General features: G+C 43.5%; 1 protein-coding gene across 2 annotated transcripts in view; it reads right to left on the minus strand.

The window, feature by feature from the left end:
• The window catches only part of EPC2 (enhancer of polycomb homolog 2), a 104,599-nt gene that overhangs the window by 40,241 nt on the left and 40,614 nt on the right, over window positions 1–23,744 (minus strand). Inside the window, exons 1-2 of one of the 2 annotated variants that reach the window (XM_068245852.1) lie at window positions 15,148–15,236; window positions 5,920–6,079 (exon numbers count right to left, since the gene is read on the minus strand). In XM_068245852.1, the coding sequence (XP_068101953.1) occupies window positions 5,920–6,079; window positions 15,148–15,204 (217 nt within the window). In that variant the 5' untranslated portion in view covers window positions 15,205–15,236. Of the gene's footprint in view, window positions 1–5,919; window positions 6,080–15,147; window positions 15,237–23,744 lie in introns of those variants that run through there. The other variant, XM_068245851.1, reaches the window with a different exon arrangement.

Here is a 23,744-nt window from a genome sequence, read left to right on the forward strand (position 1 = left end):
AATGTTATTTGAAGGACCACTAAAAAGAAAAAAAAAAACTGTAAAATTTAAAATACATGTGTAAACATGTAAGATGTAACTGTGCAAAATGCACTGTAAATGTAAATTTCCTGTGTAACTGTCACTTCTGTTAGGGCTTAACCACTGAAAGGATTTTTCTTTTAAAAAAAGAGCCAGGGGTGTGAGACCTATGGAGGCTGCCATATTTATTTCCTTTTAAACAATACCAGTTGCCTTCAGTCCTGCTGATCTTTCTGGCTGCAGTAATGTCTAAATCACACACCTGAAACAAGCATGCAGCTAATATCAGATTTGTCATATATATCTGATCTGCATGCTTGTTCAAGGTCTATGACTTATGCTAGGTATATACAATGAGATTTTTCAGCCGATTTAAATTTTTCTATTAAATTTCCGATTGATTTTCTTATTAATTTCCATTCACCTCTATGAGAAATCGATCAGAAAAACTATCCAAAATAAGATCGGACATGACGGAAATTATCTATCGAACCATCTATCTGCTGAACTATCTTATGGTGTGCACCTAGCATTACAGTATCAACAGGCAGAGGATAAGCAAGACAGCCAGGCAATGTGCATTGTTTAAAACAAAATAAACATGTCAGCCTCCATATGCCTCTCACCTCGGGTTCCCTTTACTATTTTTAGAAGTCCTCCTTGAAAGGATCTATATAAAAATGGCTACTGGCCTGAAGCCTTGAGAATCCCCCATGAGGAAATGGACGAGTCCAAAACCAGTCAGAAAGAGATTCAGAGTAGTTAGATTATTAATAATAATAATAATAATTACATAGAAAAAGCCCTTTACAGTGTACTTTAGAAAACCTACAAGGGGAGGAGTGTTCCAATAGACAATTACTTTTAAATAGTGAAACTCCTATAAAACAATTGCACTTACAAAAAAAAAATGCTTTCCAATCTCACTTTGAGATGGGCTACGTCTCATCAAGAAATGCAGGGCTGTGGAGTCCGTACAAAAATCAGACTCCGACTGCTCAGTTTGTGAAACCACCGACTCCAACTCAGACTCCAACTCCGACTCCAGGTACCCAAAATTGCTCCGACTGGCTAGTCTAAGTTTTACAAAGGCTATGGATTTGATTCAAAAATTGCTCCAACTCCTCAACTCCGACTCCACAGCCCTGAAGAAATGTCCGGTATATCAGCACTCACAGGTACTGTGACCCCCAGAGTCCGAAGTATAGGGGCAGCAGAAAAAGCAGCCGCCGGAATAATCATGTGCCAGTAATGTCACAGCACGTTTTGGAGTGCTAGCGCTTTCGTCAGGTGACTTACTGGCATGCACAGTCATTAACCACCTTAGCGGTATGGACGAGCTCAGCTCGTCCATTACTGCCAGAGGGTGCCGCTCAGGCCCTGCTGGGCAGATTTGGATCAAATTAAAAGCAGCACACGCAGCCGGCACTTTGCCAGCCGCGTGTGCTGCCTGATCGCCGCCGCTCTGCGGCGATCCGCCGCGAACAGCGGCGAAAGAGGGTCCCCCCAGCCCTGCGCAGCCGGAAAAAATAGTTCCGGCCAGCGCTAAGGGCTGGATCGGAGGCGGCTGACGTCCATGACGTCACTCTGCGCGTCGCCATGGCGACGAGGTAAGCGAAACACGGAAGGCCGCTCATTGCGGCCTTCCGTGTTACTTCTGGCCGCCGGAGGCGATCAGAAGAACGCATCCGGAGCGCCCTCTAGTGGGCTTTCATGCAGCCAACTTTCAGTTGGCTGCATGAAATAGTTTTTTTTTTATAAAAAAAAAAACCCTCCCGCAGCCGCCCTGGCGATCTTAATAGAACGCCAGGGTGGTTAAATTCATTATCTTTATGCATTAGCATGGTACTTGCTCCCTCCATGGTCCCACGACACTGGACACTGGAGGCCAAAGCAGAGATGCCCAACTCAAATACATTTTTAAAGCCGCTCTCGTAAGTGCAACTGTTATATAAAAATGTCATACAAAAAAAAAAAAAATAATTCTGTATTATAGCACTCCTCCACTTGTACAGATGAACCTCGAAAAGTTAGTATATTGTGCAAAAGTCCATTTATTTCAGTGATTCAACTTAAAAAGGTGAAGCTAATATATGAAATAGACTCATTACACGCAAAGCGAGATATTTCAAGCCTTCATTTGTTACAATTTTGGCGATTGTGGGTTACAGCTTATGGGAACCCCAAAATCAAAAATTCAGGCCATTAGAATATTGTGAAAATGTTCAGTATTCTAGGCTCAACGTGTCAGACCCTAATCAGCTAATTCATCCAGAACACCTGCAAAGGGTTATGGTTTGTGCAAAAATATATTGGATTCTGTATTTTGTACCAACCCTGCATTTTGCAAGGCTGTGGAGTCAGAGTAATTTTTTGGTATTTTGCATGCTGGTGTATACCATTGTATTATTATTATTATGTACCCCATGTTTGTTTCTTACTTTGTACAGCGCCACGGAATAGGTTTGCGCTTTATCAATAAGTTGAATTACTGGAATAAATAGACTTTTGCGAAATATCCTAATTTTTCGAGTTTCACCGGTATGCTTTCCAAAGTCCACCGTACATTAAAGAGAACCCGAGGTGGGTTTGAAGAATGTTATCTGCATACAGAGGCTGGATCTGCCTATACAGCCCAGCCTCTGTTGCTATCCCAAACCCCCCTAAGGTCCCCCTGCACTCTGAAATCCCTCATAAATCACAGCCACTCTGCTGACAAACAGCTTGTCAGAGCTGGCTGTGTTTATCTCTATAGTGTCAGTCTGCTGCTCTCCCCGCCTCCTGCAGAATTCCAGTCCCCGCCTGCATCCCTTCCCTCCCTGCTGATTGGAGGGAAGGGACGGGGGCAGGGACCAGAGCTATGCAGGAGGCGGGGGAGCAGCTGAGACTGACACTACAGATGTAAACACAACCTCACAGCACGGCTGTGATTTATGAGGGATTGCAGAGTGCAGGGGGACCTTAGTGGGGTTTGGGATAGCAACAGAGGCTGGGCTGTATAGGCAGATCCAGCCTCTGTATGCAGATAACATTCTTTAAACACACCTCGGGTTCTCTTTAAGGGCCCTTTTCCACTAGCTGTGATCTGCATGAACAAGCAGATCGCTGTTATTTTGCTGATCGCTAGTGCACCGTAATTTACAAGTAAATCACAGTGCACTTTTTCCATTAGTGTGTTGGGCTTTTTTCCTGAGCGCAATTGTAGTCCTGCTCGATTATTGCCGTGATTGCATTTCACTCCCGACGGTTAACTTCGCAAATACATCGAATGGAAAAAGAAGCTTTTGCAAGCACGCATTCGCGATTGCAAGTGTAAAAGGGCCCCAAGTGTATCAGCAGCCGTATTACTATCCATAGCATGATCTAGTGGTTTAGCTCTGTGTACAGTTTACTCTGAGGCACATACCGGTATATAATTTGTGTGTGTTTGTACATTGTAGATCTTTTGTAGATACAGTTTAAGCAGCACCAAAGGCTGGTAGAGAAGTCCTGCAGCGAGTTGTAAAAATAGATGTCATTATCGGCATTGTACTGCCATCACTTGAAGTCTTGTATAAGGCCCAGTTTACATTAGCGTTCGCTGTCCGGATTCGCCGGGCCGGATCCGGACCGTATACTGTACAAACGGAACGGACGTTCGGCATAGCAATGCAAAGTCTATGCGACCGTACACACGTGTCCATTCCGTACGGACCGGATACAGACACTTTTCCAACATGCGCTATTTTTAAAGGTCCGGACGCACCCGGACCGGAGCCTGACTGCACCGTCCGGCAATAGAAACCAGTGGGAAACGGAAAGCACAGAACACACTGGCTATAAAAACCTGACGTTCTATCCCACTTCCTATGCGTTTTCTAGCGGCCATTTTGGATGGGGACACATGGGCCCAGCATTCCTGGAGTGGAGCAGCAGTGACTTTGTGCTGGAGCTGTTTGGAGGTATGTCGGACGTGGAGGTGAGGCCCTACACAGCGGAGAACCTGATTCTACAGGTGCAGCTTCTGCTGAACTCCCAGACCCCAGGAATTTATATAGTGTGTTATCTCTTTAAAAAACGAATCCGGATCGCAGCCGTATTCATACCCGATTGAAAACGTATGCAAACGGACCGGATCCGGATAGGAACCGTATGGGTACGGTCCGGACATCCGGTCAGTTTTTCCCAAAAACGCAAGTGTGAACGGGGCCTAAGAAGGGCCAATAACATTATCAAGGATAACTCTTAACCTGGAAATGCCTTGTTTGAGCCATCAGGCAGGCAATTCATATCAATCCATACACACACACACACACACAGACTGAAAAACTGCTTTTTATCATCTGCCATAAACTTGTTAAACTCTGAATCTTCTCTGAAATAATTAGCACTGTGTACAACACCCGAACTCAGAACTTCCACTCTCCTCTAAAAGATAAGCAACAGCATAATAGCCTTTAAAGAAAAACACTTGTTACAGCCCACAGAACTCCTGCAATAAATATGCAGTCTTCTTCCTGCTTTCATGGAAGCAGACATGGGGTTAACATCCCGTGTTGACAAATTAACTAAGGCTGCCGAAATTCCTGTGCTGACAAAGCAAATTACAATTGTGATTACTTGCAGCTAAGAAGGTATTAAGACAGGCTCATCACTCTAAACACAAACAGGGTGGATGAATCTGCGTTTTCCTTGTGTCCCGTGCATGAGCTCAGGTCCACTTTAAAAATCTGAAATCGTTAGCATGCATGTGTAATGCCTCTATTTGTACCTTTGTTACTACAACTATGTTTCTTATATGCACTGTGAGGCTGCCATGAAAAGTAATTTTGTTGCAATACACAAGGACAATACGGTGCTTGAATCCTAGTGTCCTCCTTGCCCTTAAAAGTGGACCTGAACTCTTGCACAGGACAGACGGAAAACAGAGAAATGTACCCAGTATGTATTTAGAGAGTTTAGCCTGCCTAAGGCCGGATCCTCACTAAAAGCGCTTTGCGAGTTATTAGCGCTTTTTTAAAATTTCTCCCATTCACTTTCATTAAAATCGTAGTATAAATCGCAGATTTTCCACTTACGCAAACATGGCGATTTTTTACTGAAAGTGAATGGGAGAAATTTTTAAAAAGCGCTCAGAAAGCACTAATCAATCACAAAGCGCTCAGAAAAGCGCATATAGCGTGGATCTGGCCTAATCACAAGCTGATCTCTCTCCTGTGTCAAATGACTGCCACAGCAGATAAAAAAACTTTTTGACAGCACAGGAGGTTGACAATATCTCTGCTTCCATGAAAGCAGGAAGTAGACACCCTGCAGATTTATTGCAGGATTTGCAGCAGCTGTAACAAAGAAATGTTTTTCTGTAAAGGTTATTGTGCTGTTGCGTATATTTTTAGCAGAAAAAAAAGTTCTGAGTTTAGGTCTGCTTTAATACAGGACGGTAATATATTGCTGCGTTTTGTAGGAGGTATATAATAGGTTTTCTCTCAATGAATCGCGTTGTGCATTTTCAAAGTGAAACCAGGAAGTCGCTTATTGATCTGTGTTGGCGCAATATCCTACTTAACACACAGCGCATGAAGCAATATAGAGGAAAGTCTGCTGCAATAATACAAACCATTATCTAGGCTTAGAAACGTGTTTATTTTAATGAAAGTGTTCTGAGTCTTACAAGCCTGCTGTATCCTTGTGACGGCCTGCCTGGCTCTGTATTAGAAGGAGCACAGAGAGGGATCGAGGAAAAGTAACTGCACTGTCAGGGCAGTCTGAATACAGAGCCATGCTTATAGACAGCACAGAGACTTGGCTTCCTGTCACATAGAGCAGGTGCTCTCTCCAGTGGAAGTAACAGATGCAGCCTGTGTGATAACTGGAAGCCTGACAAGGGTGACACAGCGGCGATCTCATGCATGAACTTACGTTGAATGTGAATGAACTGCTTGGGCTGCTTGAATTCTCCCTTATACAGGCGACTGTAGTAGTGGACATTGCTCTCGGCCTCGGGAACCGGAATGACCATGCTCTCTTTCTTTTCTCTAAAAACTTGCTGTGCCGAGATCGCTCGTTGTAAATGGTGTTCCTGCAGGAAGAAGAAAGGCATGAGCTGTGTAATATCAACAAGAGGCAGCATACCGGTCAAACCAAACTGTAGGTCAGCTGCATGCGACAAGCAAACTTTTACAACTGCATGTAAATTTAGCAGCTATCCGTATGCAGCTTTGGGCCAATCCCAAATGGCAGATTATTTTGGGTCCATTTTAAACCACTTCAGTACCAGCAGTCTCTGCCCCCTTAAAGTGTTAGGGCCGTTTTTCACTAGCAATCGCTAGTGTTCACGCTGAACGCTAGCGATTGCGATTTAGCAAAAGTTAAAAATTACCCATCGATTTCCCGACAATTGCGATCGCGATTTTGCTATGCTATGCACTGCATAGCAAAATCGTGGCAAAAATAGTTCCGCGGCGCGATCACGATTTAGTAAAAAAACGAATCGCGGTAGTGGAAATTACCTACCGCGATTCCTATGTTGTTTAGCAAAGCGTAGAGATTTTAAAATCGCAAACGCTGTAGTGGAAAAGGGTCCTAACTGTCGGGCATAAAATCAAAAATCAATTCTTTATTTTTATCTGGTAAACAAGTAATAAGGATGCTAACCAGGCAATCCAAAAGTTACAATCACTATTACTTTTCTTGTTGATAAATGATCATTCCCCAGTTTACCTAACTTATTTGGTACACACAAAATTTGGCACACAAAAAGGAAGATGCAGGGCATGCTGGGTTGTCCTTTGTTTCTCTGCTTCCCCTCAGACTTAATGCAGCCTGATTGGCTGAAGCTCCTGTTTCCCCCTCCCACACCTCTGTTCCTCTCTGATTGGCCAATATTTCTCATGCTGAGACAACGCACTTTCTATAGTGAAGGGCGGGCAATTCATACACAATCAGGCAGAGGAGAGTAAGGGAGGAAATGACATCAGTAATGGCTTCAGAATAGCCACAGTTAACGGCGCCGCCCGACGAATCGCCGCACATACCCACCATCGCTATGAGGGCAAAGCTGTGTGAGCCGGGTCAGGAGCAGTTTTCATTGGCTCCTGACGCAATCCATCAATGTAAGCCAATAGGAGTTGGTTACAGTGATGACAGGATGAGGAGCCAATGAAATCAGCTTCTGACCAGCTCACACAAGGGCTGTGGAGTTGGAGTCGGAGCAATTTTGGGCGCCTGGAGTCGGGAAAAAATGCTCCGACTCCTAATGAATTTAAACTGTAATTAAAATAGAAAATATGATAAAATGTTCTATTTCTCAGATAATAATCATAAATAATTTATACATACAGTAATAGCTTTGCTTAGTCCACAAAAATGAAATAAACCAATCAAAATTAGTTACTTGTGCTGCTTCAATAAAGCAGTCCCCGTATTGATTGTGACTGTACAGTATATATGATGTGTACTCAGGAATCTCTTATATACAGTATACACTAAACATCTTAACATCTATGCTGTAAGTATAAAGCCTGATGTGTAGCTGTGTCACTAATAGAGACAGTAAATGAGATGGAAATAATTCTGCGTTGATGCCGAATTATGCAAATGTATGCACTCCCTTTGCTCATGAAATCAAATCATTTGATATGTTGTTAAAATTTGGTTTGGTGACTACGAATTAATGGGTACCTGAGACGGATGAAAAGGAAAGTTTTATACATACCTGGGGCTTCCTCCAGCCCCCTTCAGGCCAATCAGTCCCTTGCTGTTCTCCTCCACCACCTGGATCTTCTGCTATGAGTCCTGGTAATTCAGCCAATCAGCACAGTCCGGCCGCATGCAGCTCCCACAGCCAGGAACATTCTGCACCTGCGCAATAGTGCTGCACAGGTGTAGTATGCACCTGGCGGCAGAGTGTGTGCATGCGCACTACGCCCGACTGGCTCAAGTACCTGGACTCATAGCAGAAGATCCAGGTGGTGGAGGACAGCGAGGCACTGATTAGCCTGAAGGGGTCTAGAGGAAGCCCCAGGTATGTATAAAACTTTAATTTCATCTGTCTCAGGTTTACTTTGTTACACAGTAGTACTATACTCTACATACAGTATGCACTCCCCACAGAGCTGCAGGGAATCCACTGAGAATGCTGTGCACATTGAACACAGAGTTGTTGTCTATCACCCATAAACCTGGTTCAGATTGTGCATGAAGAATGTGTAATAGAGGAAGAATCTCCTCATTCCCCTGCAACCGTGCCTGCTTGTCCACCCGACCCCATGCGCATAACGGCCAATGAAAACAATAGCAGCCAGACGGATGTAGACTGAATACCAGCCACACACACACCGTCAGGCTAAAAACCTAAAACAGATAATTAAATAAAGCAATGGCCGATGTGTCTGGGGGTAGGCGAGCAAAGAAGGCAACCACTCATTCATCATATCTAGAAAACCTAAGTATGAATACCCCATACTAGATACTCATAGGGATATAATCATAAATGCTTCACTTCAAAGAAAAACAAGAAACGTGGCTAATGTAGGGCAAAACATTGGCAAGAACGCCAAAAAGCGGAAAGACCATAAAGCTGGGATAAGTAACCCCAAAAAAGGAACTCCAACATCTCGGCTTACCGAGACTAAAGAGACTAATCGTTATAATAACATTACACATTCACATTAATGACAGACACAGAACATTTATATCTTACTTTTCTAAGTGCCACTAGGGCACACTCTATAGGCAGTAGCTGTGTTAGGGAGTCTTGCCCAAGGACTCCTACTGAATAGGTGTTGGCTTACTGAACAGGAATGAGCTGAGATTCTAACCCTGGTCTCCCATATCAGAGGCAGAGCCCTTACCCAACACTATCCATCCACTGCACCGCTAAGCAGGAAGCAGAGCCTGCATATATAATCACCTCACCACGCTCACACAAGGAGCCAAACTACATACTGATTAAAAACTACATGCTGATTAAAAAACATGATTACAGCTATACTGTTCACTGATTTTAGATATACATGCAACTAACACAGCGGGTATACGCCCCACTATCTACAGTGAAAGGTATGGCTCGTTTTACTTGCAGTGAAAGGCTACATACACACTCTAGATAAATGTCACCTGAAATGATCTCTTGTAATCTCTTGGACTGCCAGTTTACTCACAATCTGCATACCAATGTGCTCTCTCTGCGGAGCACCATATTTTGTCTTGTGGGGATGGGAGATGAGTGGGAGGAGCCCCGTTGCAGTTGGCAGCAGGAACTACAGTAGCAGTTGGTTGGGGACTTTCCAACTTGGCAGATCGCTGAAGAGGAGGTCATTAATGTTGGGGACATCTGCACTCATGCCAGGCTGTTATCCTTTATAGGATTTTTGCAGTGTAAAACTTGAGGATAAAAGGCAGCCTTATTCTTTCCAGGTTACATTTTAAGAGGGCTGGGGGAGGGGCAAAGTCTGTTTTAAGCACAGCTGCAACAAGCGCACAGCCAGCAGGGGGGGTGGTCACACCTGCAACAAGCGCACAGCCAGCATGGGGTCACACCCACACGTTTTATTTGCCCATTTGTCCCGGTTATTATACCGTTTAACCACACTGCCACTGCCTAACTCAAAATTGCAACCGCAGAATGGCTCCCCCATGACTGCCTAACGTGGAATTGCATCATCTCGCGTGAGATTTGCAGGGAACGAGCGATCGCTCAAGCTCCATTCCCTGCAGGGGGCGGGGGGTGGGCTGTAGAAGTGACAGCTTTGTCACTTAACTGTCCCTCAGATGCGCGCACAATCTAATCCCTGCCGTAGTCCTATGCCTTGCAGGATAGTAAATGGATACTTCTATATAAATAAAAAAAAAAAAAAAAAAAAAGGAAGCCCTACTAGTGACAAGAAGAGGAGGTAAGATTGATTTGTGTGCTAAATTCTATAGCCGTGCAGCAAGCTGTTAACCACTTTACCCCCACGCGTACGGATTTCTCCGCCCCTTTTTTCCCTCCTAAAAAACCAGGGACGGAGAAATCCGTACCTTCCGCGCTACCGCCGCTGTCCGCGCTCCCGCCGCTCGTGCGCGCGCACCCGCCGCTCGTGCACGCTGCCGCCCGCTCGCCCGGAGATCAATGAACGGGAAAATCCATTCCCGTTCATTGATCTAAGCCCCCGCAATGATCTGCTGCTTCTTTCAGAAACAGCGAGATCATTGTGAGTCTCCCAGCCTCCTACTGCTTCCTGTAAGCGTCCTTCCGCACGCTTACAGGTCGCATGTAAACAAACACTTTGTGGCCATCTTGTGGCCAAATAGTAAACTACACCCTAAAAGCATTTTACATATACAAACATTACATTTACACAATAAATTAACTCATTACCTCCCACACTCCCCAATTTTTATTTTATTTTTGTAATTAAAAAAAAAAAAAAAAATACAATAAAAAAAAAAAACCATAAATAGTTACTTTAGGGACAGAACTTTTTAAATATTTATGTCAAGAGGGTATAACACTGTTACTTTATAAACTGGGGGCTTGTAATTAGGGATGGATGCAAAACTGAAAAAAATGCACCTTTATTTCCAAATAAAATATTGTCGCCAAACATTGTGATAGGGACATAATTTAAATGGTTTTATAACCGGGACAAATGGGTTAATACATTTCATGGGTTTTAATTACAGTAGCATGCTTTATTTAAAAACTATAATGGCCGAAAAATGAATAATAATAATTTTTTCCCACATTTTTTCCTATTTCCCCATTAAAACACATTTAGAATAAAATAATTCTTGGCATAATGTCCCACCTAAAGAAAGCCTAATTGGTGGCGAAAAAAACAAGATATAGTTCATTTCATTGGGATAAGTAATAATAAAGTTATAGACGAATGAATGGAAGGAGCGCTGAAAGGTGAAAATTGCTCTGGTGGTCAGGGGGTAAAACCCCTCAGTGGTGAAGTGGTTAAAGCTGCGCAGTGCTTAATTGTAAATCATCACCTGGTCACTGGGGGGGGGGGGGGGGGGGTGTAAGCCTCTGGTCCTGAAGTGGTTAAATGGTGTCCCTAGCACAATGTGGCGTTAATATTTTATCTTAGCATAAAAAGGTGTGTTTTTTTCGGTTTTGTGATTTTTAATACTGTAACAAGAATTACGAGCCTTTATTTGCTAAATTGACAGTAATATACCCTCATGACATACATATTAAAAAGTCCATAAGGTAATTATGGGTTGTTTTTTTTTCTTAAATGGTTTATTTTTTTAACAAGTGTTATTTTGGTAACTATAGTGTAGGGGTGTAAGGGGTTAAAATGTGTTTCAAATGTATGTATGTAAAATGTAATTTATGTATGTAATAGTGTGTTTTTACTTTTTGGCCACAAGATGGTGCTACACTCCCGTGTTCTGATAGAACATGGAAATACTGTTTAAATTTGGGTTTTGTAAATTTGAGAGGCTGCGTCTCATTGCCACAGCTTCTCATTCATTACAGGCACTGTGATCGGGCTCGAGAACAAGCTGCTCTCATTCCCTGATCTCAGAAAAGCAAGATGGCGACAGAAGGCGGGTCTGCGAAGAGCCGATCGGGAATGGCGAGTTAAACAAACAGGTGCGTATATATACACGTCACCTGGTTGTTATGTGAAGTTTCCTGGGTCGTATATATAGGCACCAGTGGTACGTAAACTGGTTAATGCATTCTTTTCTCACAGGTACATTTGCCGACACGGTTTCTGCCATACGTGTACAGTGACATATTTGATTTAGAGCACCTAAACAGCAAGTAATTGTGCTACCAATATTCATTTTAATTGTGCTACAATGTTAAAGGGAACTAGAGGCGATAATGATATGGATCTTGCCATATTCATTCCCTTTTAAGCAATACTTGTTGCCTGGCCATCCTGCTGATATCTTTGGCTGCAGTAGTGTCTGAATCACACATGTGAAACAAGCATGCAGCTACCCCAGTGAAACTTAAGCCAGAGCACCTGATCTGCATGCTTGTTCAGGGTTTATGGTTAAGGCCAAGTTCTCAGTAGCCATTGAGTTCCCTGTAACAGTAGGATCACAACGTATCCGAATAGCGGAGCTGCAGGTTATGCGCCTGTTGAGTTGGGTACAGTGAAGCATACAGTCAGTGAAAAGTATACTTTACTGTTAACATACGTGTTTAGGAGTATAGTTTAGCTGCATACAGTGGATTAGAATGCTGCAAACTAGGCCTGAAAGATAAATCAAATTTAAACCTAAATGACAATCACCAAGATCACAATTTCGGAATCGTCAAAGTGGCAATTATCGCGATCACATCATTTCCACATGGAGGAAGTTTGTAGAAGTGGCTCCAAACCTCCCCAAAGTCCAGGCGCGTGCGGCCCGCAGTATTGGACATACCTTCCGCACGAGTCCAACACTGTCCGTCCTCTATTGCCATCTGCCGGCTCTTGCGCTTGGCAAAACTGTGTCACATGACACACAGGATGTATTCCGTGCATTAGAGCCGGCAGGAGGTGAAATGGATAGACGGGCACCACTGGACTCATGCTTGAAGCGATGTCCAGAACTGATGCAGCTTGGGGGACAGAGGAGGCACAGAGAGAGACACAGAGGGGGCACAGAGAGAGACACAGAGGGGGCACAGAGAGAGACACAGAGGGGGCACACAGACAGACACAGAGGGGGCACACAGACAGACACAGAGGGGGCACACAGACAGACACAGAGGGGGCACACAGACAGACACAGAGGGGGCACACAGACAGACACAGAGGGGGCACACAGACAGACACAGAGGGGGCACACAGACAGACACAGAGGGGGCACACAGACAGACACAGAGGGGGCACACAGACAGACACAGAGGGGGCACACAGACAGACACAGAGGGGGCACACAGACAGACACAGAGGGGGCACAGAGGGGGCACAGAGAGACAGAGGGGGCACAGAAAGACACAGAGGGGGCACAGAGAGAGACAGCGGGCACAGAGACACAAAGGGGGCAAGAGAGACCCAGAGGAGGCATAAAGAGGCAAAGGGGGCACAAAGTGGGACAGAGGGGGAACAAAGCTTGATTTGAAGGAAATCGTGAATTGAATCGGAATTGCAATTTCAGACAGATTGCTCAATTCAATTTTTTCCTAAAATCGTTTAGGCCTACTGCAAACAGTTATAGTACAATGCTCCCGCCTCAGCCCCCAGCAATCATCCAAGGGATGGAGTTCCGCCTTGGCCCCCAAAATCTTCCAAGGGATCCCGATCCTTGCCAGGCACTGTACATGTGCAAGGCTTAACAGACTCTGCTCCATACTGAACTCTGCTGATAGCATTATGCACCATTCATCCTGCTCAAATGCCGCCAATTTCCCAGGGGGTCCAGTTCAAACCCCTAATTCTAAAGCTGCATACGCACATTCGTTATTGACCAAAAATGTCTTTGATGGCTTTGGGTTAACCATTCCCAACAATGACTGTACAAACAACCTTAATCAAATCCCTGCTGCAGAATAAAATCTGCCTTTTCGCTTTCACACGAGAGAATAACCACCACAATGACTCATTGCAGGACAGTGAGTCAAAGCGCAAATCATTACTTTATGTCCCCGAAAAGCCTAACAGACATCCAGGACTAGTATGTGACTGCACACATGTAGCTTATTACAGAGCCATACAAAGCTCTTGCTAATGTAATTGTGTGCGTGTGAGATCCCACTTGAGGAACGCCATTTTTAAAAAGTGTTGCGGAAGTGACATCATGAAGAGCGGGTGGGGTAAGTGGGAACAACAATGCTCTCCGCCTGATTTGCCAGGAAGGATAGCTGGTGGAGAAGTGCTGGGGGCTGCCATAACACAGGCTGGATTCTCAGCAGAGTTGAGTTTCGGCAGAGTTTTATCTAGTGTTAAAGCAGCCATACACTGGTCGATTGCCACCAGATCGACCAGCAGATAGATCCCTCTGTGATCGAATCTGATCAAAGAGGGATCTATTGGCTGCCTGCACTGCAAACAGATTTTGAATCGATTTCACTATGAAATCGATTCACAATCTGTGGAGCTGCCTTCGCCCCCAGCATACATTACCTGATCCGGCCGGCGCGAGTCCGGTCTCCACTGTCTCTTCTCCGCTCTGGGCTTCAGTTTCACTTTACTTCCTGTCGGGGGAAGTTTAAACAGTAGAGGGCGCTCTAACTTCCCCCGACAGGAAGTAAGTGAAGCCAGCCAGAGCCCAGCGCAGAGAAGGGACCGCGGGGACAGGTAATGTATTGCCGCTAGCGTGGTCGGACATTTGAACGCCGCTATCGCCGCACTTCCGACCCAGCAACGATCGTCAGGATCGATCGATTTTGGAAGGAAATCGGTTGAACGGTCAGCGTTTGCACATCGATTTCACAGCAGATTTGATCACAGTGAACGAATCTGCTGTCTATCGGCGGGAAATCGAGTAAGTGTATGGGCACTGTTAGGGTTGATCTCTACAAAGAGCAAACATTCAAAAGTTAATTATGTAATTACATGTAGATAACCCAGAAGTGAATCCAGGAAGGGCTCTCCTGACTGGTTCTACATTAGAGGTATTCATAAAGGAATGGGGGTCAGACAGCACAGGATGCCACACAGCAGGCATAGACCTATTAATATGGAATACAGGAAGCTGGGGCATGTCCAGTCCAGAAGCCAGCAGGAAACATTTCTGAAACAGCTAGATTTACAACTGGATAAAAAAGGTAAAACAGAATTGGGACTCTAGTGTGCCAGTTCATTGCTGGTGAGCTCCTTACTGTGCTGTGATTAACTGCGATTTGCAAAAAAACTTTATAAAAAAAAAAAGGGAGGGGGGGGGGTTGGGTGTTGAAGCTACATCCAATGTAAAAAGGCTCTTTGGGCTCTTATTGACTCCTGGAATGGACAGACTGACTTCTGGCTACCTAATCATTAATGGGAATATGAAGTGAAGATATGATTTGTATGTGTAGTACTATAGTACTAAGAAACAGAACATTAGTAGCACAGATATGAGTCTCATATTGTTTCCAGTACAGGAAGAGTTAAAGGGGCACTATGGCGAAAATTTTTTAAAATTTTACATGTGCAATCATATACAAATTAGTACATTTTTTCCAGAGTAAAATGAGCCATAAATGACTTCTATGTTGCTGTCACTTACAGTAGGTAGTAGAAATCTGACATTACCGACAGGTTTTGGACTAGTCCATCTTTTCATAGGGGATTCTCAGCGATTTATTTATTTTGAAAAGCACTTAGTGAATGGCAGTTGCTCTGTCCAACTGCCAAAAAAACTGTGTAGGGAGCAGGGAAGCTGGGCAGTATCAATGTTTAAATCCCTTTTTAGGGAATATCTTTATAAAGAATAAAAGCCTTGCTGAGAACCCCCTATGTAGGGATGGACTAGTCCAAAACCTGTTGCTTCTGCCAGATTTCTACTACCTACTGTAAGTGAGAGCAACATAGGAGAAAAGTAATTTATGGCTCATTTTACTCTGGGAAAAAAAACGTACTTCTAATTTGTCTGTTTGCACATATTTTAAATTTTAAAATTTTTCTCCATAGTGCCCCTTTAAGAAACTTCACTTGTTATCTATGCAAAAGAGCTTCTCTGAGCTTTCTGATCCTGGTTTGGCTTCAGTGCTGTTTTCTGAAGCATTTATCGCAACCTGTCTCGCACGGTTTCTTGTTTAAGGGCTCGTTCTCACTTGAGCAGGAAAACGCGATTCACACTCACCGCAAACCACTAGCGGTTTTTAAAAACCGCTAGTCCATGTAACACTATGGTAGTGTTCTCACTGCCGCCATTGCGGTTAGCGTTAACCGCAAACGTGTTACATGCAGCAGTTTGCCAGCGATTCCGTCGCGATCGCGATTAGCATGTACAGAACTGCCAATTGTGACAGCTCCCAAAACGCTACGGTGTCCAGTGATTTTTCCGCGTTAATCGCGGAAAAAAAAATCACTCTTAGGTGTGAACAGAGCCTAAAGGTTTCACAGCCTGGAAGTTCAAAGGGTCATTAGCTCTGCTTCATCATTTAAAATACAGAGTGTAATTTGTAAAGTGCAAATATTAGAGAATGAGGCAAGGTTATAAGAAATATCTATATAATGGAAAATAAAAATATGAGCCTCTTTTCTTTGCTACTAATGTTCTATTCATCCTCCGTACTACACATACAACTCATTATATATGAGGTCCTGTTCACAGTGGTTAGTTGCATTACAGAAAAATTCTGCACGTCAACTCACTGCCCATACAATTCTATGGGGCTGTTTCCAGTAACGAATCAAGTTATTCTAACTCACAGCATGCAGACTATGCCCAGTATCTATTGCAGTTCACAGTCATAATGCGAGTTATGTAGCTGACCACTGCGATTCCAACCTCATACGTTTTTTTTTTTTCCGCTTCGGTGTCATTTTAAAGTGGACCTGAACTCAAACCTCCTCTCTGCTCTATAAGATACACACATTTGTTACAGCCGATACAAATCCAAAAATAAATCTGCACAGTTTCTACTGCCTGATTCATGGTAGCAGACAAATTGTTTATAGCCTGTGCTTTCAAATGGGCTTATCTGCCATAGGCAGTCATGTGACACAGGGAAAGGATTAAATCACAACTTGAGATTAGACACAAATGAGGGGGAATTAGACAGCCTAAACTCTCTGAATAAATACAGGGTACATTTCTCTAGGTTTCCCTTCTGTCCTGTGCAAGAGTTCAGGTCCACGTTAAAAGCATTACTAATTACCATTTAGGCCAGGCTTCCACAACAGATCGCTAATCGCAATGGCTTAGCATTTTGCTAGCGTTTAGTACACAGATTTTAGAGCGATTATCAGCGATTCCAGGCAAAGCGCTAGGATACTGACAAACAATGGGGGCAAATGCACAGGAGCGATTGTGATTAGCGAAATCATAATGACAAGTCCGGAATCATTTTGGAGCAATCGTGCTCCAATATAAAATATCGTAATGCCACAAAATCCCTTTCAATCACTGTACAAACGCTATTTTGCAGCGATTTTACTACCTGGAAAAAAAAGAGATATCGCTAATTGCAATCGCCAAACACAAGCACTAAAAAAATCGCTTCAAAAATCGCCATAGCACAAGCGCTAAGCAATTGCCAATATGCAGTGAGTGCCTGACCTTAAAGAATACGTAAAGAACACTAAAAGCCAATACACTAGAAAATCTGTTCTCAAAATACAAATGAAAGTGTATCATACAATAAACCTATAAAAAAAAAATAATAATAATAATAATAATAATATGTGAAAATATAATGGCAAATGTCCAGATAGGAAGCGATGGGAAGATGAGAGAGATGCTGTGACGTGAGATTGTTCTCTGGATGCAGAGTAATAGCAGGCAGCATCGCACAGGTCTGGCAGTCAGTTAAATAACCTTTTCTTAAGGCACAGCACGTACCCCGTCCATCCCCCACCCTCACATGACAGCCCTGGTAGCCTTGCACAGCAGCCTCAGCACCACATCACCCAGCAATGGCAGAAGCACCGCTTATTACCGTTTCACCATTCCTGTGGGAAGTACCGGTATGCACTCATTAATCCTGCACTATAGCTGCCTGTAGTATATTTACAATCCATCCGCAAGTTTATTTCCAAACTGCACAAGAGAGATCATATATTCATATACTGCCCTATGAGAGATCATATACTCCTCATATACTGTCCTATGAGAGATCATATACTGCCCTATGAGAGATCATATACTCCTCATATACTGCCCAATGAGAGATCATATACTCCTCATATACTGCCCTATGAGAGATCATATACACCTCATATACTGCCCTATGAGAGATCATATACACCTCATATACTGCCCTATGAGAGATCATATACACCTCATATACTGCCCTATGAGAGATCATATACACCTCATATATTGCGGTATGAGAGATCTTATACTCCTCATATACTGCCCTATGAGAGATCATATACACCTCATATACTGCCCTATGAGAGATCATATACACCTCATATACTGCCCTATGAGAGATCATATACACCTCATATACTGCCCTATGAGAGATCATATACTCCTCATATACTGCCCTATGAGAGATCATATACACCTCATATACTGCCCTATGAGAGATCATATACCCCTCCTATACTGTCCTATGAGAGATCATATACTCCTCATATACTGCCCTATGAGAGATCATATACACCTCATATACTGCCCTATGAGAGATCATATACTCCTCATATACTGCCCTATGAGAGATCATATACTCCTCATATACTGCCCTATGAGAGATCATATACTCCTCATATACTGCCCTATGAGAGATCATATACTCCTCATATGCTGCCCTATGAGAGATCATATGCTGCCCTATGAGAGATCATATACTCCTCATATACTGCCCTATGAGAGATCATATACTCCTCATATACTGCCCTATGAGAGATCATATACTCCTCCTATACTGCCCTATGAGATATCATATACTCCTCATATACTGCTCTATGAGAGATCATATACTCCTCATATACTGCCCTATGAGAGATCATATACTCCTCCTATACTGCCCTATGAGATATCATATACTCCTCATATACTGCTCTATGAGATATCATATACTCCTCATATACTGCCCTATGAGAGATCATATACCCCTCATATACTGCCCTATGAGAGATCATATACTCCTCATATACTGCCCTATGAGAGATCATATACTCCTCATATACTGCCCTATGAGAGATCATATACTCCTCATATACTGCCCTATGAGAGATCATATACTCCTCATATACTGCCCTATGAGAGATCATATACTCCTCATATACTGCCCTATGAGAGATCATATACTCCTCATATACTGCCCTATGAGAGATCATATACTTTTCATATATTGCCCTATGAGAGTTCATATACTGCCCTATGAGAGATCATATACACCTCATATACTGCCCTATGAGAGATCATATACTCCTCATATACTGCCCTATGAGAGATCATATACACCTCATATACTGCCCTATGAGAGATCATATACCCCTCCTATACTGTCCTATGAGAGATCATATACTCCTCATATACTGCCCTATGAGAGATCATATACACCTCATATACTGCCCTATGAGAGATCATATACTCCTCATATACTGCCCTATGAGAGATCATATACTCCTCATATACTGCCCTATGAGAGATCATATACTCCTCATATACTGCCCTATGAGAGATCATATACTCCTCATATGCTGCCCTATGAGAGATCATATGCTGCCCTATGAGAGATCATATACTCCTCATATACTGCCCTATGAGAGATCATATACTCCTCATATACTGCCCTATGAGAGATCATATACTCCTCCTATACTGCCCTATGAGAGATCATATACTCCTCATATACTGCTCTATGAGAGATCATATACTCCTCATATACTGCCCTATGAGAGATCATATACTCCTCATATACTGCCCTATGAGAGATCATATACTCCTCATATACTGCCCTATGAGAGATCATATACTCCTCATATACTGCCCTATGAGAGATCATATACTCCTCATATACTGCCCTATGAGAGATCATATACTCCTCATATACTGCCCTATGAGAGATCATATACTCCTCATATGCTGCCCTATGAGAGATCATATACTCCTCATATACTGCCCTATGAGAGATCATATACTCCTCATATGCTGCCCTATGAGAGATCATATGCTGCCCTATGAGAGATCATATACTCCTCATATACTGCCCTATGAGAGATCATATACTCCTCATATACTGCCCTATGAGAGATCATATACTCCTCCTATACTGCCCTATGAGATATCATATACTCCTCATATACTGCCCTATGAGAGATCATATACTCTTCATATGCTGCCCTATGAGAGATCATATACTCCTCCTATACTGCCCTATGAGATATCATATACCCCTCCTATACTGTCCTATGAGAGATCATATACTCCTCATATACTGCCCTATGAGAGTTCATATACTGCCCTATGAGAGATCATATACACCTCATATACTGCCCTATGAGAGATCATATACTCCTCATATACTGCCCTATGAGAGATCATATACTGCCCTATGAGAGATCATATACTCCTCCTATACTGCCCTATGAGAGATCATATACTCCTCCTATACTGCCCTATTAGAGATCATATACTCCGCTATAATAGATCATATACACCTCATATATTGCCCTATGAGAGATCATATACACCTCATATACTGCCCTATGAGAGATCGTATACTCCGCTATGAGAGATCATATACTCCTCATATACTGCCCTATGAGAGATCATATACACCTCATATACTGCCCTATGAGAGATCATATACACCTCATATACTGCCCTATGAGAGATCATATACTCCGCTATGAGAGATCATATACACCTCATATACTGCCCTATGAGAGATCGTATACTCCGCTATGAGAGATCATATACACCTCATATACTGCCCTATGAGAGATCGTATACTCCGCTATGAGAGATCATATACTCATATACAGCACTGCGCTCTGCACAAGAGCAACACTTGTTAGAACTGTGCTGAATTATGACAATTGGGGCCAAGGATATTTGTCACTAAGGCCACTCTACTGAGAAACCAAAATTGAAAAGCAATTGCAGGCAACCAGTGATATCAATCACAAAACTGTTATAACTATTATCCAAGAGATGTAAAGGGAAAAAAAAAAAAAAAAAACAGCCCTGGACATTTACTAGGATAAGAACCCCCACAGTTCAAATACATTTTGTTTTGTTATTTTAACTGATTTATAAAGAAAAAAAAACAACAACAATATATACATACATACACACGTACATACATATATTTATATCTATATCCCGGGTTATCCCGTCGTATTCCGCGCATGTACACTGCAGCCAACATTTTTAAAATGTATGCATTGCCCATTGACTATCATTACTTCCGCTGCCGCGTTGCAGAAGTTGGCCAGTAACGTACTGTCGACTTTGCACTTAGGCCCCATAGCCATTGCGTTATCCTGCGGTAAAATAGGGTACTGCAACACAGGATTTCAATGCAAGTGTAAAAAGCAGGGCTGTGGAGTCGGTACAAAAATCCACCGACTCCGACTCCTCAGTTTAGGATTCCACCTACTCCGACTCCTCTAATTTGCATATTACAATCTTGTTGATTGAAAGTATGGAACATGAAATTCGTCTCTTAACTGCCAACGCTTAGGAATTTTAAAAGACAACTGAAGTGAGAAGGATATGGAGACTGACATATTTATTCCCTTTAGTCATAGACTAAGGCTACTTTCCCACCAAGACGTTGCGTTTTAGGGGACGTTAAGGTCGCATAACGTGCACCTAACGCAACCCATGGTGGTGTTGAAGTTGGACGTCAGATTGAGCTGCTGTTATGCAGCTCTCAAAGCAGCAGCTCCAGGTTAGTGATAGGAAGTCCGGATCTTTTTAAGGATTCGGATCATTTGAATCGATCATTGAAAAGATCCAGATCTTTGAACCAAACTATTTGAATCATTTTACTAGGGAAGCAGACTGGGTGAAATGACTAGCAGGACAGGACTTTCCCTGCACTGTACATTCTGTATGTTCCGGTTTCTTCCAGACAGACATCCACTGTGAACCGAATCTTTCATTGTGATGATCTGGATGATTCGACTCACAAAAAAGATCCGGATCAAATGAACGATTCGTTCATGATCCGGACAACACTACAGTCCTACCACGAGTCTCTGCAGTGCAGTGAATATTAGCCGTGTGGCTGGCTGCGGAGGAGGAGGGGAGACCTCCTACTCCAACATTGCTGAGCATGTGCAAGCAGTCTAACGTGGCTTAGCCCAGTATAAACGTACAGCATGCAGCACTTTGTTTACACGTGCTGCGTTACAATGTAACGCAAGGTGTGCACTGTGAACAAGCCCATTGATTTTACAGTGCTGTGAGTTAGGCTGCGTTACTGGCTGCTGTAACGTGGGACTTTAACGTCCCACTGTGAAACCAGCCTAAAACTAGTCCTTGGTAAAAGTACTTGTAGAAGGTACAGACCGGAACAAACAACATCTATGGCAATGTGACTGTGGGTACATGTAAGAATGATGTGCAGGTACTCTGCACGGGAATAAGGAGATTCTTCCTCTATTACCCATTCTTCATGCACAATCTGAACCAGGTGTATGGGTGATGACAACACCTCTGTGTTCAATGTGCACAACATTCTTAGTGGATTCCCTGCAGCTCTGTGGGGAGTGCATATGTAGAGTATAGTACTACTACTGTGTAACAAAGTAAACCTGAGACAGATGAAATTAAAGTTTTATACATACTTGGGGCTTCCTCTAGCCCCCTTCAGGCTAATCAGTCCCTCGCTGCTGTCCTCCTCCGCCACCTGGATCTTCTGCTATGAGTCCAGGTACTTGAGCCAGTCTGGCATAGTGCGCATGCACACACTCCGACGCCGGGAGAGTACTACACCTGCGCAGCACTATTGCGCAGGTGCAGAACGCTGCTGGCTGTGGAAGCGGCATGTGGCCGGACTGCGCTGACTGGCTGAATTGCCAGGACTCCTAGCAGAAGATCCAGGTGGTGGAGGTGGACAGCGAGGGACTGATTAGCCTGAAGGGGGCTGGAGGAAACCCCAGGTATGTACGAAGCTTTTCTTTTCATCCTTCTCAGGTACCATTTAATTCGTAGTCCCCAAACCAAATTTTAACAACATATCAAATGATTTGATTTCATGAGCAAAGGGAGTGCATACATTTGCATGAATCAGAATTAACGCAGAATTATTTCCATCTCATTGACCATCTCTATTAGTGACACAGCTACACATCAGGCTTTATTCTTACAGCATAGATGTTATTTAGTATGTATAAGAGATTCCTGTGTACACATCATATATACTGTACAGTCACAATCAGATATGTATATCTGACTTTAAAAATATGAGGACTGCTTTATTGAAGCAGCACAAGTAACTAATTTTGATTGGTTTATTTCATTTTTGTGGACCAAGCACAGCTATTACTGTATATATAATTTATGATGACTATTATCTGAGAAATAGAACATTTTATCATATTTTCTATTTTAATTACAGTTTAAATTTATTAGGAGTCGGAGTCGGTGCATTTTTTCCCGACTCCGACTCCAGGCACCCAAAATTGCCCTGACTCCAAAGCCCTGGTAAAAAGGGCCTTAACCACCCTGGCGTTCTATTAAGATCGCCAGGGTGGCTGCGGGGGGGTTTTTTTTAAATAAAAAAAAAAACTATTTCATGCAGCCAACTGAAAGTTGGCTGCATGAAAGCCCACTAGAGGGCGCTCCGGAGGCGTTCTTCCGATCGCCTCCGGCAGCCAGAAGTAACACGGAAGGCCGCAATGAGCGGCCTTCCGTGTTTTGCTTACTTCGTCGCCATGGCGACGAGCGGAGTGACGTCACCTGACGTCAGCCGCCTCCGATCCAGCCCTTAGCGCTGGCCGGAACTATTTGTTCCGGCTGCGCAGGGCTCAGGCGGCTGGGGGACCCTCTTGCGCCGCTGCTCGCGGCGGATCGCCGCAGAGTGGCGGCGATCGGGCAGCACACGCGGCTGGCAAAGTGCCGGCTGCGTGTGCTGCTTTTTATTTGAACAAAATCGGCCCAGCAGGGCCTGAGCGGCAGCCATCGGCGGTGATGGACGAGCTGAGCTCGTCCATACCGCTAAGGTGGTTAAAGTAAAACCTGAGCTGGAGGAA

The sequence above is a fragment of the Hyperolius riggenbachi genome, chromosome 7, assembly GCF_040937935.1.
Source record: "Hyperolius riggenbachi isolate aHypRig1 chromosome 7, aHypRig1.pri, whole genome shotgun sequence".
NCBI classification, from domain to species: Eukaryota; Metazoa; Chordata; class Amphibia; order Anura; family Hyperoliidae; genus Hyperolius; species Hyperolius riggenbachi.